The sequence below is a fragment of the Conger conger genome, chromosome 2 (genome assembly GCF_963514075.1).
Source record: "Conger conger chromosome 2, fConCon1.1, whole genome shotgun sequence".
NCBI classification, from domain to species: Eukaryota; Metazoa; Chordata; class Actinopteri; order Anguilliformes; family Congridae; genus Conger; species Conger conger.
In genome coordinates this window covers 2643203-2663398 of record NC_083761.1, presented here as the reverse complement: position 1 = coordinate 2663398, position 20196 = coordinate 2643203, and the positions used below count along the sequence as shown (strand labels likewise).

Below are 20196 nucleotides of genomic sequence, written 5' to 3'. Positions count from 1 at the left end.
TCAATGTAAATAACACCTTGTAATATGTGCATTGGTCCTCCACCTCTTAAAGACAACACATTTGGGTAAAATGTCTGTGTCTATTTTGTCTAAATGCGTATTTGTTCGTTTGAAGCAGGCCACTGAAACTGTAAAATGACTCCGTGACGTTGCTGCTTCGCTGTTTTCCGCTGGCCGTTCTAACGTGACTTTCAGCCTCCGGGTGTACAGGCAGTGCAGTGAGGAGCTGAAACCTGATTCTTCCGTCTATGAAAACACTCATGGAGCCGCCATTTCCTGGCGTCAGGTCCCAGAAAAACTCCACGCACTTTACCAACTACAGGAAGAAAGGTTGAGCATTGGCACCTCGCGCATTTCTTGTTCTAACCACCATTTTAGAACAAGAATTACTCGACAAAAAGAACGTTCCTGGAACGTTCTAGAAACGTGATGTAAGAATGTTTTACGTCATACTTTTTAAGGCACAAGGTTTTCACAACGTTGCTCACAGACCGTTCCCCAGTTGCACAAAGAATAACATTCAGAAAATGTTCCGGTAACCTACAATAAGGTTCATAATGTTAGTACAACATTGTGAGAACGTTAAGAAAAGTTAAATAAAAACATTCTAAGAACTCCTGGAAAACTTGACAAATTGAACTAACCTTCAGAAAACGTTCTAAGAACCTAAAATTGTTTGCTGGGAAACTGTTTTGGTGAACAAAGATCCAACTTAAATCTTAAAGCACAAAAGACGTGGCTTGCAAAATACTTAAAGTAATGATTCGGCAGCTCCTGTCGATGAAAAGAGTAGGCTACATGACCTGCGGAGCCACCACTTAAATATTTACACGTTCCTCTGGCTCTTCTCAAAAACACAGTGGTTAATATTAAACAGGCCTGCTGAAAAAGGTTCAAAGCAGGGTAAATACCCCAATATACCCCCCCACTGCTATCTTGTTAGTGCTAGGGACTGTCCCCTCTTTAAAAAAAAAAAAAAAAACTCATTATTCCCATAGGGACAAACCTTTTTTCATTTGGGCTAAATTCCACTCAGTCAGGTTTAGACTGTTTGGCAAATGCAATTATAAAACTATAATAGGGCTCACTTTTCCCAAAACTTGAGCTGTGAGCAGGTGTAAAGCTAACGAGGTGAAGACCGTGGTGTTCAGCCGGCCGTGGTGTTGCTTCTGTGTGTTGTGGTCAGTTTGTGCCGTTGTGTCCGGTGTTGTTCTCGGATCAGAGCGCGCTCTCCGTCGTGTCCGTCTCCTCGATGCCGTCCGGGGGGCCGTCGCAGGCCTGGCCGGGGTTGGGGTTGACGTGGGCGACGAGGGGCGAAGTCTCCTCCCCCGCCCGGGCGTTTGCCACCACCTCCACCCGCACCTCCGCCAGCTCCTCGTCCTCCTTCCCCTGCAGCTGCCTCTGCTTCTTCAGGTCCTGCTGGTTGATGTGGTGGAGGATCCCAGCCCCCAGCGCGTCCCCCTCCACGTTCACGATCGTGGTCGTGCGGTCCCTGCGGATGCACAGTCGCTTTTAAACTTTCCGTCTGAAGTGGCTCTGAGCGTTTGTGGATTTTATCCATGTCAGCAGGTTGCCTTTCACTCTCAGAAATAAAGTGACAGTGGAGATAGATTTTGGTTCTTCCAAGGATCAAATTTCTCAGATTTACTCTGAAAGTAAAGTAATGTTCTCTTTGGGTGCAAATGAGCCCATTTTAGAAGTACAAATAAATTATATATTTCTGGCTACGGGTACAATTTTATGTACCTATAGTGTACCGCCCCAGCACCAAACATTTGTACCTCTTTAGGCACTTTTCATACGTTTATTTCTAAGTGTGTTGGAAACTATGTGTGTGAATTCTTGTACTCTGCACTTAATCAATAAAGCAGTTAATTGCACAGTTAACTCATCTTACCTGGTTACTTGTGTTTGAACTGGGTGCTGATTTTAAGGTGAAAACAAAAATCCAGGAGCAGGACCAGAGAATCATGCTTTAGCCAATGAATGACCTAAATGACCCCTTGATCAGGAATAAGCAGCTTAGATAATGGATGGATAGATGGATGCATGGACAGATGGATGCATGGATGGACGGATGGAAGCATGGATGATAGATAGATGGATGGATGGATACATAGATGGATGCATGGATGGATAGATGACCTAAATGAAGCACCCAAGTGCTGAAGCAAAGTCAAACCCAGCAGATGCTATGGACCTGTAATAAACGCCGGGTTAGAGTGGTCTGTAGTAATGAACGGACCCGGGTCGGGCGGAGTGAAGGAGGCAGAACTCACACGATCCAGTCCACGGCCAGCATGAGTGACATGTCGTTGGTGGGCAGGCCGATGGCCTCCAGGATAATGGCGATGGTGATGATTCCTCCCACAGGTATCCCAGCTGCCCCGACGCTGGACGCTGTGGCAGTAACGCTGCGGGCACAAACCAACGAACGAGAGTAACTATGCCTGTGCCCTCGTGTGAAAGTGTCCCGTAAAAGCATCCCAAGCAGGTACTGTACCTCCCTGCTAAAAAAAAAAATCCATCTTAAACCAGCCTTAGCTGGTCAAACTGGTTCAACGCTTTAGCTGGTCTTAGCTGGTCAACCAGCTAAACCAGCCATTCACCGGCTTGTAGTCAACTACCCAACCACTTTAGCCACCGGATTACTCTACCAGCTTAACCAGATTAAGCCAGCTTTGACCAGCGACAGACCAGATATGACCATCTTTGACCAGCCGGAGAATAGCTAAGACCAACAAGAGACGAGCTAAGACCACCTTTGGCCAGGGGTCTGCTCCACGTCGCAAGATGACTGACTTTGAGCCGGATAACTGTAGAAAGTAAAACCTGGAAGAGCAATTTATTTTATTTTTGTACTTCAGTCCATGTTCCAGATTTGGGCATTGTCCAGGTTTTTACTAAGTACAGTTATCTGGTTAACTCAGCGATCCTGCTTTCTGGAACAGGCCCCAGCCTAGACTCCCAGCCGGCCTTAGCCCGGCTGTGGCCCCTCCCGAACCCCGACCCCTGACCCCCCGCGCTACGTACAGTATGGTGATGATCTGTCCGCCGCTGAGCTCCACGTTGTTGAGCTGGGCGATGAAGACGGCGGCCATGCACTGGAAGATGGCGGCCCCGTCCATGTTGACCGTGGCGCCGATGGGCAGGATGAAGCGGCTGATGCGCTTGTCCACGCCGTTGTTCTCCTCCACGCACCTCATCAGGGAGGGGAGCGTGGCCGAGCTACGGGAGGGAGACCCCAAGTAGCTTAATGAACCATATTTGTCGCCTGTGTAGTTTTTGAGATATAGAGCATTATTTGACACGAGTGAAAATGGGCACGAATTGGCCTATTTTGCCCTGGGTAGGAAGGGGTTAAAATAAACCCACTAACAACCCTAACAAAGCACACCTCCTTCAACAGCTAGAGCAGGGCTGCCCAACCCTGTTCCTGGAGGTCTACTGTCCTGTAGGTCTTCAATGTAACCCTGCCCGACCTAGAGATCCTTGAGATCCTGTTCCTAGAGATCTCCCGTACCACCCTGGAGGTTTCTAGCTGTTTCTAGAACTCTAGCTGTTGAATGAGGTGTGCTTTGTTAGGGTTGGAGTGAAAGGAACAGGGTTGGGCAGCCCTACTCTAGCTGTTTGTGTGGTGTGCTTGTGGGACAAGGACTACTACTTTTCCACACTCCCATTACCTGGGAGTCAGTTGTTAAGACAGTCTGGCCAATCAGTAGCACTATCTGTTCTGTTAATTACTGAGGAGGAAAGAAAATCAGGTCTATGTTTGGATTTGAGGTCCAAATATGAGGATCCCTAATTTGCAGGTTGGTAGATCTCCAGGAACAGAGTTAGACAGCTGTGCTGCAAGGCAATTGGAAAGAAGTGCTTGGGGGGGGGGGCTGAGACCTGCACTTGTAGAGGGTCAGTGCATACAATTTTTGTTTTATTTTGTGATGATTAACCTGGCTGCACAATAAGTTAGTCGTCAGGAGAAGAAACTGCCTGACCGAATTCCCCCTTGCCCCTTAAATAGCTTCATGTTGGAGGTTTATGTATTAACTACGACTATTTTGTCACTCTCAGGACTTGTTTCCTAAACACGCACTTATGTACTTCTCTCCGGTTAAGAGCATCTGCTAAATGTATTGCAGTATAGTGCAATGTACTGTAATTATTGTTTGATTGGTTGATTGATTAACAGGTTGATTGATTAACAGATGTGTGTGCCATGTCTGTCCAGGGTGTATTCCCGTCTCTCGCCCCAATGCATGCTGGGATAGGCTCCAGCCCTCCATGACCCTGACCAGGAATAAACGGGTTGGATAATGAATGGATGAATGGCTAGACAGATGAATGAATATGAGGAATGGATGGATGGATGAATGAATGGATGGATGGATGAACGGATGGATGGATGAATAAATGAATGGATGGATGAATGAATGGATGGATGGATAGATGATGGATAGATGGATGGATGGATCCTGGGTACCTGGAGCAGGTGGCGAAGGCGGTGGCGAAGGCGGTGATGAGACCAGACAGGAAGCTGAAGGGGTTCTTACGGGTGGCCAGCAGGTAGATGAGGGGGAGGACGATCCCCCCATGGATGAAGTGTCCCAAGATGGAGGCCATGATGTACTTCCCCAAACTGGTGACCAGCAGGACCACGTCAGCCATCTCCAGGATCTTACTGCCCACCAGGAACATGATGCCGATGGGCACGTACCTGTCACATGACATTACATTACATGTCATTTGGCTGACGTTTTTAGCCAAAGTGACTTACAGTTGATTAGACTAAGCCGGGGGCCAATTCTCCCCTTCGGGCAATGCAGGGTTAAGGTGCCTTGCCCAAGGGCCCAACAGCTGTGTGGATCTTATTGTGGGGATTGGACCACCAACGTTGCGGGTCCCAGTCATGTACCTTAACCACTAGTGCTCTGTTGCAGACGGAGGGGCACGGTTGGGTCAGGATGTTCTGGGAGACAAATCTGGGTCAGAGGTTCCTCAAGCCACCGTTAGACAACAGAGTTGACTTTTGCCTTTTTTGTTTTTTTTGTACCTTGGCACAATGAGGGTTCCCACCTTTTAGTCTCCTGTCCTGGAGGTTTTCACTTCAACCCTCAGTAGTGCTTTTCCACTTTAAATCCAAAGGTCAGCCAAAAACCCCTCACATGTGTCCTACATTCTGAATGGACTCTGCGTCCATGGCCGACTTCAGCAAGGCAAACAACGCACGACCGATTACCTATTATATTTACAGCATATCGGCGCAGGTCAGGCTTCCTCCAAAGCAAACAAGAGAAAAACAAGGAGGTCGTGTCACGGTGGGAGAACAGGCATCCTGACATAAACTGTGGAGCTATCTTAAGCTCCTAAGACCTGCCTTAGGGAACATGAGACTCCGGCCTTAATCCCAAACAACCAGACATTCTCCTGTGCTGAAATCTACACTACGATAAAAATGAAATAATATTTTTTATATACGTTTATAATGTGTTTTTATGTTGAAAATACTTCAAATACTTAATACTTCCGACTTATCACTGTGTTTTGTTGCGAAAAGAACAAACGTTTTTAACTGGTCCACCCATGCCAAGCATTGACCAATAATTGTAGCTTGGGCGAATTTTTCGATGTCGTAACACCTCATTCTCCGGTCACTTCAAGACAGGGAGCCCAAAATGGCCGCCCGAGTCCCTTACCACATGATCCAGGTGATGATCACCATGGTGGCTTCGTTGAAGGCGTTGAAGAAGCTGATGAGCCCCTCCCCCTCCGGGCCGAGCTTCCGCAGGGCCACGCCGAACAGCACGGCAAACAGCACCAGGCCCAGGATGTTCACGCCTTCCGTCTCCGTGCCGACGGGGACCTGCAGCCCACGGAACAGTCGACGGAACAAAGACCACGGTTGTCGTCCCATGTCAAAGGGTAGTTACGCTCACTTTCTCTTTAAGCTGTGAACATGTTTGTCCGACTACTTTAGAGTGAAACATGTATGCATCTATGCGAGTGGTCCTCACTCCTGGTTCTGGAGAGCCGCTATATTTATATTATCGTTATATTTACTGACACACAATTACAAGCACGCCTAATACTAAGTTCAGCGTGGTAAGCTAGTTTTATGAGTGCGGCACTCGCCAATCTGCGTTTGTGAAGAAAAAAGATATCATCAAAGTTAAGGACAAATATTGATTAAATCCCAGCCACACTAGCTCAAGTTAGGTTTTAACCAGCTCCCAGTTTGATACGGTTTAGCTGGTTGACCAGTTCAGACCAGCTCCCAGTTTGACATGGTTTTACCAGCTCAAGTTTACCACTTTTATGTTTTGAAAGACAAGCTACCAGCTCATTAAAACCTAGCTTGAACTGGTTGACCAGCTCATACCCAGCTAGACCAGCGTTATGACCAGCTCATACCCAGCTAGACCAGTTCATACCCAGCTAGACCAGCTTTATGACCAGCTCATACCCAGCTAGACCAGCTCTATGACCAGCTTGACCAGCTCAGTTTCAAGCAGGTCAGTCTCCAGTTCAGGAGCGTTGCGGGGGTGGGGATAGAGGGATGAAGTGAGATGTTTGCTGTACCAGGAAGGTTATCTTCTTTGCACTTAATGTTTATTGCTGGGCTGCAGTTGTTGCCTACGTGCTGAACAGCTGCACTGTTAGCAGGGTATTTGTTTACTTCCATTTTTCAGTGAATTAATGATTTGAGAGCTTTGTGTAATATAACATTCATATTATATTACGCTACATTACAGGCATTTGGCAGACGCTCTTATGGAGACGTACAACAAAATGCATACCCATAACCAGTGAAATAAATATAATATTAATTATATATAATATATAAAGACATATAATATAGTAATAATAAATATACCATCTCGTAGGTGAAGTTTCCACTGGTGACATTTCCCACGGTGATGTTCTTGTACTCTGTGGCGTACTGTGGAAACAGAAACACAGAAAATAAGACACACGAGAAGGGTTTCATGAACATCGGCTTGGAGACTATTCCATTTCACTCCAGCCAATCCAGGGAATTCAGTTAAATGCACTGAAAAATGGGACATGTAGTGGAGGTAGAAACACCGGGGGTTTTCAAGACTGGGCTTTATACGGTGCTAGATACTATTTAGCTTTTAGGTAAACTACGCAGTAGGTCCACTTTAGCATTGCTGGGCTGAATGGCCTGTTCTCATCAATGTTACGTTATGTTATATTATGTTATAATATTATGTTATAATATATTATATTATGCTATAATATGTTATATTATGCTATGCTATGCTATGTTATATTATGTTATGTTAGCTATGTTATTTAATTTTATGTTATGTTATATTATGTTGTGTTATGTTATGTTATATTATGTTGTGTTATGTTATGTTATATTATGTTGTGTTATGTTATGTTATATTATGTTGTGGTATGTTATGTTATTTCTCTGGTGGCTGTCCCAGAAGGTGATATCTGTGACTGTCACCTCAATCGATGCTGCATTTCATGTTGCATTTCATGACTTCTTTTATTTTCAAGGCACCGTGTGACCGGCAGTTGTTCCTTTAAACACTGTGAGCAAAAACCGTCCCGTTCTGGTAATAAATAATAGAGTGGGGACCTCCATTGACCTATCGACCCAGAACGACTGAAGGAGACAAGGAGTTCTTTTCAATCCCTTATTTTTCACCTCCTAGCTCCTTCACTTGCTCCTTTCCTTGTTCCTTTCCTTGCTCCTTCACTTGCTCCTTTCCTTGCTCTGAGCTCCATGCATCGGGGGGAGGTGAGAGAAGGAGGGAAGGAGCCAGGCTGCCTCATGGCGAGACTCTGGAGATGAGGTCTGGAGCCTGGAGATAAATCAGCTGATCATGTGACCTGATCACGTGACCACGGCCAGCCCACTGAACTCTTCACCCCGGCCAATGCGGCTCCTGTAATTCTCTGAGCTCAGACAGCTGTCAGACATGAGGAAACGGTGTGTGTGTGTCGTGTCTGTGTGTGTGTGCGTGTGTGTGTGTGTGTTTATGAGTGCATTTTGCGCATGTGTGTGTGTTTTGGTGTACACATGTGTACTTGTGTTTGTGTTTGTATGTACATTTGTGTGTATGCATGCTTACCTGTGTGTTTATGTGTGTGTGCTTTTTCATGTGTGTTTTCTTTATGTGTGTATGTGCATGTGTGTGTGTGTGTGTGCCTGCATGCATGGGTGTGTGTATATGCACGCTTACGTGTGTTGATAAGTGCATTTCCTGCACGTGTGTATGTGTGCTCATGTGTATGCTTCCGTGTGTGTTCGTGTATGTACGGGCATGCGCGTATGCGCGTGTGTACGTGTGTGTTTGGGGGGGCTGAACTGGGGCCAGAATGAGCTGTTGTTATGGAGACGCTGGGAGCGCTTAGTTGTGGGGTGAAGGGGTGATGGGCCGGCATCTGACCTTCACCCAGATATCTGACCTACACCCTCCTTACAGCTCAGAGACGGCGGCTAAAACACTTACCGAACGAAAGGCCGCAGAGACGAGGTTCGCTGGAAACAGGTTCCTGGGCGAGGGAGAGAAAGGGAACACAAACCAATCAAAAACAGCCGTGTTGTTACCACGGCGACCCAGGCACATTCCTCAACAACAGTCGGACCGTGGAATGATATGGTTCTATTTGACATTTTTGACAAAAAAATGTCGCTTTTATCGCAATTTGATGGGATTTTGATATTGTGCACTCAAGGGTACTTTTAAGGTGTCTCGTCATTTTGATCTGCCGACCTTCCAGGGCCCAGACTCCTTAGAAACTAGGCTACAGGCTCCTTAGCCACTAGGCTACAGGCTCCTTAGCCACTAGGCTACAGGCACCTTAGCCACTAGGCTACAGGCTCCTTAGCCACTAGGCTACAGGCTCCTTAGCCACTAGGCTACAGGCTCCTTAGCCACTAGGCTACAGGCACCTTAGCCACTAGGCTACAGACTCCTTAGCCACTAGGCTACAGGCTCCTTAGCCACTAGGCTACAGGCTCCTTAGCCACTAGGCTACAGGCTCCTTAGCCACTAGACTACAGGCACCTTAGCCACTATGCTACAGGCTCCTTAGCCACTAGGCTACAGGCTCCTTAGCCACTAGGCTACAGACACCTTAACCACTAGGCTACAGGCACCTTAGCCACTAGGCTACAGACTCCTTAGCCACTATGCTACAGGCACCTTAGCCACTAGGCTACAGGCTCCTTAGCCACTAGGCTACAGGCACCTTAACCACTATGCTACGGGCACCTTAGCCACTAGGCTACAGGCTCCTTAGCCACTAGGCTACGGGCACCTTAACCACTAGGCTACAGGCTCCTTAACCACTAGGCTACAGGCTCCTTAGCCACTAGGCTACAGGCTCCTTAGCCACTAGGCTACAGGCTCCTTAGCCACTAGGCTACAGGCACCTTAGCCACTAGGCTACAGGCTCCTTAGCCACTAGGCTACAGGCACCTTAGCCACTAGGCTACAGGCTCCTTAGCCACTAGGCTACAGGCTCCTTAGCCACTAGGCTACAGGCTCCTTAGCCACTAGGCTACAGGCACCTTAGCCACTAGGCCTCTGACTGCCCCTTTCTGCTCACCAAAATGAAGACGCAAGTAGAAACATTTTTTTTAAACCTGCTCGAAAGACTGAATGTGGGGGCGTGCTTTAAGGATCGACGAGGTCAGCCTCTCTGCGTTCGCCGGAACCCCCCCCCCCCCCCCCTTACTGTTCTGCCTGAACCCACTGGCCCCCGTGTCACAGCACACACCTGCAGATACAGCTTCCCTGACCTCTGACCTCTGACCCAGGAGGTTACCGAGGGAACCGTGACAGTCCGGTCCATTTTCACCAGCCCGTTGCCAATTAAACCAAGCCTCGACTGTTTCGTTTTTTTAACGCAAATTAAAAAAAAAATTATTTTATGCTTTTATGTGGTTAAATCGAATAAGCTTGACCAAGTGCACTGGAGTGTGTACAGATGTTTCCGTGGTAAAAATTCACACAGCCTGCTAAACCCCCTTCCCCAAGTCTCACGATCTCACTGCTCATACCACATGACTCAGGACGGGGAATAATTCCGCAGGATTACTCTGTGTACACTAAGACCGCGGAGTGATTTCTAAAGCATGACTTTATTAATGCAGAAGGTAGACTTACGGCCCTCGGAAAATACCAAGTAATCATAAGTCAGTCACATGTGTAATGTGTAATGTGTAAAAGCACCTACAATAGAGACAGTGATGGCATTGTTTAATACGCACATAAATAGTCACGATAAATAATGCCTTTTGTTGGATATTTTAGATTGTCCACTGGCATAGTAGCCTATGAGTAATTTGAAAAGATCCTTAAAAATAAATTTGTGTTCATTTAATAATTTACATAAATTATTAAATTTCCAATTTTCAGGAAATCTTAACGCACATTTAATGCTAATTAATATCTCACCAACATCTGATCTGATTAAAGGGGCCGTTGTCTTACGGTTAAATTGTTTCCGATGCAAGCCTTGCTAGAGCGCGCGCCATTGCGCACACTTTTACCAAGCACGAGCGTGCAAGCGGAGCATCAACTCGGGGAAAACTCCAATCTCCAGGACTCGCGTTCCCTAGCACAAGTAACGGTATTATGCTTATCGTATTAATTATTACCTCTTCACAGAAGTGCATCTGATTCGAACAGGCGCTCACAACGAGTGCACGCGAACAGCAGCCGCGCACGTTACCTGGTGAGGTCTAAAAGCGAGTCCGCTGTTTGTTTGTTCGTGGTAATTTTTTCCAAGCCCAGGGTATTGGTGTTCAGCGCCCCCGCGCCGACTCCCGGTTTGATCATTAGGCCGAGGCACACGGCGATGGCCGAGGCGATGAGGGTGGTCACCAAAAAGTACGACACGGCAATTCCTCCCAGCTTGCCCAAGGACCGGGTGTCCAGGCTAGCTGCCCCGGAGATCAGGCTGCAAACGATCAAGGGAAGCATGACCATTTTCAGCATCCTCAGCAGCATCTCTCCAGGAAAGGCGAAGTAACTCATCTGTGCCCTGGTTAGGTTCATATTCTTCAGCAGCATTCCGAGTCCGGCGCCCACCAAGACCCCAGACACTGTCAGTATCACCAGTAAATTCCTTTTTAAAAACACCAAGAACTTTGCTCTGCACGTTTTTGGTTTATCTTTGGCTATAACTTTAGCAGTAGTTGTGGAAAGCGGGAACTCTTGCACAGAACTTCCGTTAATTCCGTTTTTCCTCTCCATCTCTGTCGGCGTAAAAGCGCACGAGGCACGTTAATAAAAAATAATAATAAAAGAAAAATAAACGGTTAGATCTGTCGGGCTGGTTGACTCAAACACTCTGCGAAAGAAATGCCTGTCAATTGTAAAGTTCGTGCTAGAAAACTGTCCACCCCCCGGTAGTGCAAACGCACAAGTAGAGCATGCGCGTATTTCCCGGTGCACTTGGATAGCCTTACAAAAATTATGCAACAAATTGAGGATGTATGTGTACTCAAATCGAGGGTTGTGCCAAGTTCACAAGCTTTAACTGGCGTGAGTGTTCTTGTCGTGTTTATTCATTGCATGTTTTGCAATAATAAATATATTTCCCTGACTGAATTGCACACTTTTTATTCAGCATGTATTGTATCTATTGTTCTTTTTTTTTCTTTTTCTCTTTTTTTTTAGCACCGTAGCTCAGATGTGTGGGCATACACGTGCCCATTTATTATTTTGGATAATTTAAAACTCCATAATATTCTTTACAAATATGCCAATAAACTTTGAACATGGCCTTGAACATGCACCCTGTAATGTCAGACTGTCTGAGCTGGGCTGACCGTCTTAGAGTGTTCGGCCTTCTCTGCGTACAAATACATTTTCATAAACTTCAAACTTTCTTCGGTGTCAATCTGGAATTCAAATGTTATAGTCTTCACTACACTTAAAATAGAACGATATTCATATTTTACCTCGGTAGGGACAGTGAAATGAACACTTAAACTTATTTTTCCCCTCTTCGGCGATTCAGTGGTAATCTGTTATTCCTGTCAGAATTCCAATTTTACCCATGAAAATAATGACACAAAATGTCCGGCGTTAATCGAAATCTACCAGTGTATATCTCAGTCCAATGGAATCCATTTGTACTATGTAAGAGTTGATTTAACACTGAACATTTTACTGTGTACATAACAAGCCACGGAATGAAAATACTTGGAAGGAAATACTTGGCTATGGCACAAAAACATGAGCGCTAGCACGCTTTGTTTGCTCGTTCAAATCAGACATCGCAAGCGTTGTTCTGTTTAAATATACGAGAATTGACTATTAGACCTTTTATGAAGAACAACGCGTTTTTGAAGAACAAAGAACTGAAAATATTGCGCAATGTTTAAGTGGTTTAAATTGTTTCACCACTAGAGTGCATCCTTTCAACAGTAAAACAGCGATGAAAGAAAACATTGAAAAAAGTGTCTCGAAATTGTGTCAGTTTCGATTTAAGTTTTTCCTGTTTATCATTATTACTTTTGTATTTTTCCTCCGTAAATCTTAATAAGTGCGGATTGTATGTTACACAACTATGTCGTTCGTTCTTTAGTTTTTACGGCGTACTTTAATGTTCTCAATAAATAATACGGTTCTGGGGAAAGATATTGAATAAGCCAATACACAATGACAGACGAATGTTATGCAAGATTTGAATACTAGAGGGCGCTAGGTACAAAAGCTTTGCCCAGAAGTTAATAAAGCGTGTTTTTCTTCATGGTTTATGGCAACTTGGATTAGTTGTAAAAATACAATTTAAAAACAGTCACCGGCTTGAGCACGAAATCATTCTAATACTCAAAACAGATTCTGGAAAAGGGTGAGTTTATAACTTTTTCAGACAGGTTCAATTGAGTTCATTTCAGATCTATTTACGGCGCTTTTCATAGGACAAGGACAAACACCCCGTAAGCCAGCCAACGGCGACAGAAGCAGATGCGGTAGGTATCTGCAAGTTCTTGAAAGAGACCTCACTTTAGTTTCACGTTTCCTGTAATGGGTTAATATTTCAGTATTTCAGTTCAAGTTTATAACACTGATTAGTCAGCATCTCCGATTTAAAACTGAATGGTTGTTATTATGTTTTATGGACGAGGCTAACGTCAGCACACTTTCGCTTTACACTTTCGGGGCTCCCAATCTTGTCCGTTCTGCTTCGGGGAGGGCCAAGCCTGTCTGGATTTCGTGCCAACTTCTGTTCTTAATAATTCCATCAACCCAATTACGCGATCTGACCTTTTAGCTTAGTTTGTAATTTAACTGACATTTGTAGACAAAAACAAAACTTACTGTTGGTTGGACTAAGCAGGGGACAATCACCCCTGGAGCAGTGTGAGGTTAAGGGCCTTTCTCAAGGGCCCAACAGCTGTGAGGATCTTATTGTGGCGACACTGGGGCTTGAGCCACCAACCCACCAGGTCCCAGTCATGTACCTTAGCCACTCGGCTACAGGCCGTCCGATATTTACGATGGATCTATGCGTGAACCGGCATCAATGTATACAGCTATTTAGCTCATCGAGCCAGGGTAGCAGGTGGAAACAAAAACTTGCTTTTACCCTTGGCTCTCTTGGAGCAGAACTGACAAACCCCCTGATCAAGTTGAGAATATTGTGACAACCGCTGATTTAGGGGTGGCCTGTAGCGTAGTGATTAAGGTACATGACTGGGACCCGCAAGGTCGGTGGTTCGATCCCCGGTATAGCCACAATAAGATCCGTACAGCCATTGGGCCCTTGAGCAAGGATCGTCTCCTGCTTAGTCTAATCAACTGTATGTCGCTCTGTATAAGAGCGTCTGCCAAGTTCATACAGTAACCCAACGTGTGCTTAAAAGCAAAACACATATTGAAGTAATCTAACGCACAGCTGACATCCTCTTTGTTGCCATGGCATTGCACTGATGCAGCGATGCAGGTGAGTGTGGGTGAGTGGGCTGGTGGTGTAAATATGAAATATAATTTCAGTTCGTGGTTCTGTGGATTTGTGTGCGGCCTGGTTTCAGCTTCATGAGCAGGTTTCCTCCAGGGTGAGCTGCACATGTACACACACACACAGGGGAGCAGAGTAATGACTGTGTGCACTTAGCCCTTTACACACACACACATACACACACCTGCATGCACAGACACACACACACACACACACACACACACACACACACACACACACACACACAGACACACACACACACATACAGTAAAGTTGCTTAAAGTGAATCATATATTGGCACTCCTGTGATTCCGCAGTCTTTACCCCAGATGAACACAGGCCAAAGTCTTTACCCTCATTGCCCAAATTATTCCTCCTGAGGGCACATAGAGTATACATTTCATATATTTCATATTTCATGTCCTCCTTAATGTTCAGATTTTCTGCAGCGGAAAGTCAGCTTTCTATTTCCTGCTGTTCTGATGTACAGATTATATTTGTAGCAAGATAGATAGGTAGGTAGGTAGATAGATAGATCATTATTTTATAAACCTACATAACCACTCTCATTCTCTTCCCGTCTCTTCTGTTGCAAAGAAATTAATAAATAGGTAAATAAATAGACAAACAGACAGAGAGATAGCTAGAGAGATAGAGAGATAGCTAGATAATTATTTTATAAACCTACATGACCACTCTCATTCTCTGCCTGATCAACAAGCAGCTTCTGCGTTAAGCGTGTAGCCAGGCCAGGCTGTGCAGACTGTGGATTATAGCAATACGGAGAGACAACGTGAACACAATTTACACACAGCCACTAACTGTGTGGTGCCACTTTAATCTTTAACGCGTTGTGTCTGACAGCAGTGGCTGTACTGGCAATTTGAAGAAGACACAGACTCCCACCCTGAGTTACTGGGTGTCCTGTGCTATATAATCAGTCAAATCTATGAAAACATTGATTAATTTTCTTGACTTTGCATCTGAGCAAGGAGGGCAAACCAAGTTCACTGAGTGAACCCTGCTTTAAAATCCATCTTTACCTGCTTGAAATTACCAGCATGGCTTGATCTTAGCTCACACAATGGAACTGAAATTGAAATGTATTTCAGGTGGAACGAAGCATTGCATTTATATATTCATATATAAGTACATAATCAATTTTACATACGCCTTTATCCGTTTTATAATACGAAAAAAACGCAGCCTAATGCCGGACTTATTCAGCCGTGTCTCTCGGGCGCGTGTCACGACGTTCCAGCCTACATAGCAACGTCCTGATTTAGTCATTCTGCCGGATCGCCCTCTCTCTCCCTCCTACAGACACCGCCGTGTAAATGAGCCCGATGTCTAGAAATGACGCCTAGTAGGCTACTCTTAAGCTGTAATGGGCTGTTTCATTTCAAACGTGCGCGTGCCCTCATTAGGCTATGTCAATGAGCGCTAACCTTTTGTTTGTGTGACATAAGCGGGACAATGGGGCAGCCTAGGCTATCTGGAAGAGCTGAGCGCGAGACAGGGAGATGTGCTTTTTATTTTTTCGGGAGCTCAGATAGGCTTTGCGACGGTAAATACGGTATCGGTGGCCCGCGATCCGATTGGCCGGTGACTCGAGAGTGGGCGGGCCTGGGCGCCGTGACTCACGGCACGACCCATCAATCAAGTTAAATGTCTTGATCTCGCGGCCGGGGGACTGCCGCCGTCGACGTTACGGCTGCTCTGTGGTCGTGTGTGTGGATGTGTGTGTGTGTGTGTTTTGCGAGGACTTGTTACATTGTACGGATGAGCCAGCGACCTCACTCCGACGACGGACGAGCTGGACGAAATTCTGAAACTGTCAAGTGGTAGTAGGCTACTTCGACCGATGAGTTATTCGTCGCAGATGTCGATTGACACCTTAAGTTGTTTTTTTTAGATTTCGTTTCATTTTAACGTTTTCTGTATAATTCGCTACTGTGTTGGACATATCCGGACCGGACAGTTCTCGACTACGGTGAGTGTTGTGATGGTTTTTTTTTGTTTTGTTTTTTCACACCAAACTGGTCTGTGGAGATCCGATAGAAACAAGGGGGATTGGTACGGGACGGTTCAAACGGTTGGTTTTAGACTGTCGCCAGCTAACTGTTGTCAGTTAGCCGGTGTTCCTGGTTTGAATCGTACGCAGTTGGCAGCTGATCGTGAACTTACAGTAAATAGGCTATGCTACTTTTTAAAAGGCACACCGCTTCAACGATATGCAATGCGAAAATATTGAAGATAAAAAAATTTTATTGAAGATTTTAGTTTCTACCAACATGGGCTAAAAAGACTCCGTAACGTGTTGTTGCGTTGAGTTTACAACTGTCAAAATTAACTGTGGGTCGGCTATTGCTGTATAAATATAATTTTGGTTATTTTACTTGCACAGTTTTGGCCTCTATTAGTAACAGGCTGGTATCACGTTTTTGTGTTTCTTTTTTGTTTTTTCACTCAGTCACCAACTGTTGTATACTATTGTGTTGCTGCCCATCAATACTTTGATGTCATAATTAGCCTACAAGCAACGCGCATCGTTTCTACAGCCTATGCTAATATCTAATATTGGACAATGTTCAGTGCATAATTATGGCAATTAATCCGCATAATCGTGATTGGCATCTGTAGCTGTCACACAATGACAATAATAATCAAACATTGATCACTGAAGTTACAGCTCAAAGCAGTCGCCAGATCAGGCTAATCGATTCCTGCGTTATCCAGAGAGAGTATTTCAAACTTTAGCTGACCCGTCGGTTTCTTAATTTAACCCTTTGAAGAGTAGGCTAGGTCTTCTGGATTTTTTTCCCAGTGTTCTAGAACTCCATTGTTTTCACTGACAAACATTCGTTGTTATGTCAGTATTAGATTGTTGACTGAAGAACATTCTAATCGCACGGCTATTTATGGTCTTACACCTTGAAGAGTTAAACGCGAACAGCTGAAGTGACCGTCGCTCTGGTTATTTGAAAACCAACTATCTCACCACCTCGTTCGTTCATTCATTCATTCATTCATGAATTGCCTGGGTCCATCTGTAGCCCATCCCAGAAAGAACAACAATTATTAAGGAGTTAGGCTATTATCAACGTTTTGGGTCCAATGGTTTTGGCTGGGGCTCGAAAATAAATGATCTCTCTCTCTCTCTCTCTCTCTCTCTCTCTATCTCTATCTCCCTCTCTCTCTCTCTCTCTCTCTCTCTCTCTCTCTCTCTCTCTCTCTCTCTCTCTCTCTCTCTCTCTCTCACACACACACACACACACACACACACACACTCTGCAGATAAACACACTCTGTATGTGTGTGCAGATGCTATGGCAATAAGATGGTGTCTAAATCAAGACTTCCAAGATGATAACGCACAATAGGTCACCGGTGTTTCAGTATCTAAAAACGCGAAGACCACTTTTTTTTTTCCCCACACGTTTTTTCCACGCGGTCTGTGCCGAGTTGAGCTTCTACAGGTGCCGAGTAGGGACATTTCACGCAGGTATGGTACTCACTGTTGTTGCAATTGTCCTGCATTAAAATGTCTGACGAACAGAAAACGGACCGCGGATGTATTCTTTTTTGTAAATCCTCATTGAAATTTCACTTGCTTTGCATAAAACCCCGTTTTCTCTGCTCGGTTTTGGCCCGGAGGATGTGAAGCGGCCTCTGTGCTGCCCACACACGGAACCCCACCGGGCTGTTGGGCATTCCTATTGCGTAACAGCGCACTGTTCTCCCGCAGGCCGGACAAAGCCCCACACAGACTCCTGCTTTTAATCGGCCAATGATAGAGTCCAAGGCAGGGGTGGCCAGAAGGCCTGGCTGTGGTCCTGGGGTGGCACTTTGGGGATGGGGGGGGGGGCTGTGGTTTTGCTCCCCAAATTTCTCAATTTTAAAAGTGAAGGAAATAGCCAAGAGAGTATTATTATTATTATTTTTTTTTTCTTCTTCTTCGTAACCAGTTAATGAACTCACAAGACGGTGATTACAATGACCAAAAAATGAACAGCTGACTAATGCGTGTGAATGCAGTGTGAGGAATAATTTCAGTTTTGTTTTGAGTGAAATGCAAGCAAAGTGCATTTCACTGCACATTCCCATAAGCCACTGCACTTTCCCATAAGAATGCTTGGGCAAGGGGTTCAGGGAATGGCTTTTGTTAAAAGTCACTTTTAAGGAATTATTGCTGTAGACCTGGGAACGGTGCCTTCAGCGTTTCTGCGGACGCTCCACTGCAGAAACAGCGTGCGTATGAACTCATGTACGTACGCATTCCACTGCAGAAACACCGTGCGTACGAGAGCGCGTACGCACACACTCCACGACAGAGGGTGTGCAAATATACCTCAAATATTAATACGCAAAATGCCCTAAAGACAGTTTTTATTTGCCCGCCCGTGTCCAAGGTGACTTCCTGCTTTGCCATTTCTAGGCGTTATTATCCGTCCACGTACAGTAGATATATACTGTATAAATTTCATAATGGTCCTCACTGCCAACTTTCAGACCTAAAATGTGGAGCTTTCTCATGTCTCTGGACAATAGTGTTTATATAGTGCTCTCTTGCGATAAGCACAAAGTAATTCATCAACTTCTGGTTAATTTTGTCCAATTTTTGCGGTCAAGAGGATTCCACCCCCCACCCCCACCCCGCCCGCCACTCAAATTAGCGTGAAAAGGGGGCCGTGGTCCCTGGGTGACTGTCGATAAGCGTGGACTCTTCACTAATGAACTCCATTACTCACCTTTGTCAGTGTGTTTGTAAACAGTGCTTTTGTGTGCTGCGCTGGCGCTTTCTCCAGTAATATCACTCCCCATCGTTTTAATTAAAACGGGTACAGAGTGTCAAATCTGGCTCGTTTAGGGTGGTAATCGGAACAGATAGCCGCAGAACTGGACCTTGCTGGCTGTGTCCCTTTGACGTATGCAGGGCGGTGAGGATTACACCCTGTTTCCCTTATGCTACATCCAACCCTATGAAGCGCAGGTTTTTTTTTTTGGAATGTTTTTTCGACATTCGGTGTTCTAGAACTCCACTGCTGTCAGTCACCAGCGGTGATTGTGACATCACGCATCGGAATGCTTCTTCAGAGAACGGAACGTTCCGATGCTGACGCGTCATCCTAGTCACGTACCGCATTTGTGATGTCACACCTGAAAGGCGGAAGCCATGTTTCCCCCCCTGTAGGCTTCTCCAGTGCACTCACGTGACCCAAAATGGTGGCGTGCATCTCAGTGGATCCAGACCCCCCCCCCCGACGAGCCTTCCGGTGTGTTATCAGTGCACCACACACCGTACACCCGCCTGTGTCAAACTTGTGAATCGTTCATCTTCAGATTTTGTCCATTATTTTGCCCGCTCGCTTGTGAACAGACCGATGAATCGCCTGAAATCAACCGAATGACCGGGGCTGGGAGGGTCAGTGAAGACACAGCTGTTGTTCTAAAAGTCTGGGAACTAATACTTACGAGGCCAGCTTTTGGGTAATCTACAATTTTGTTTACTGTACCTAAAATTGTGTGCTTTTAGTTCATTCCAGTTCTATTTTTGGGTCTATTTTGGGTCTTTTTGTTTTCAGTTGGATCCAGTTATGGTTATTGCATGTATCGTAGCGCCGTTAAAGTGTGTGAGAACATCCGCAAATCTCACTGTCCTTAAATGACGATGATTATTGTTTTTCATTGTAAATTGTATTTGATAGATGGTTAGATAGATGGAGGTTACTGAGGAAGGATTACTGCAGTTAACACCATGCTGCCATAGAGAGGGAACATTGCATGGACACATTTCCTTGTAACAAAACTGAATGTGAATGAAAATGCTCTATATTACGAGTGCAATTATATGAAGTGAAGGGTAGCCAGGCTGTCAGGTCCTGGGTTTGAATCCCTGTCGGCCGGGGCCTCTCTGTGTGGAGTTTGCATGTTCTCCCCGTGTCTGCGTGGGTTTTCTCCGGGTACTCCGGTTTCCTCCCGCAGTCCAAAGACATGCACGTTAGGCTGATTGGAGAGTCTAAATTGCCCGTAGGTGTGAATGTGTGAGTGAATGGGTGTGTGTGCCCTGCGATGGACTGGCGACCTGTCCAGGGTGTATTCCTGCCTTTCGCCCAGTGTATGCTGGGATAGGCTCCAGCCCACCTGCAACCCTGTTCAGGATAAGCGGGTTCAGATAATGGATGGATGGATGGATGGAATTGTGATGAATCTCTGAATCAGCAGAGATCAGAGCGG

General features: G+C 45.5%; 2 protein-coding genes across 6 annotated transcripts in view; one reads left to right on the top strand and one right to left on the bottom strand.

The window, feature by feature from the left end:
• Nucleotides 1-939: 939 nt before the first annotated feature.
• Nucleotides 940-11403, bottom strand: LOC133122741 (neutral amino acid transporter A-like). Its single transcript, XM_061232888.1, has 8 exons — nt 10720-11403; nt 8490-8532; nt 6872-6937; nt 5694-5860; nt 4481-4714; nt 3034-3228; nt 2280-2414; nt 940-1492 (listed from the first exon to the last, which is right to left on the bottom strand). Exons 1-8 carry the CDS (start codon nt 11241-11243, stop codon nt 1219-1221), a joined length of 1638 nt encoding a protein of 545 aa, XP_061088872.1. The 5' UTR covers nt 11244-11403; the 3' UTR covers nt 940-1218.
• Nucleotides 11404-15654: 4251 nt separating this feature from the next.
• The window catches only part of LOC133122985 (SERTA domain-containing protein 2-like), a 45842-nt gene continuing 41300 nt past the window's right edge, over nt 15655-20196 (top strand). For all 5 annotated transcript variants that reach the window (XR_009708168.1, XR_009708170.1, XR_009708169.1 and 2 more), the window contains exon 1: nt 15655-15952. The gene's annotated coding sequence lies outside the window, so the exon portion shown is untranslated. The remainder of the gene's footprint in view (nt 15953-20196) is intronic.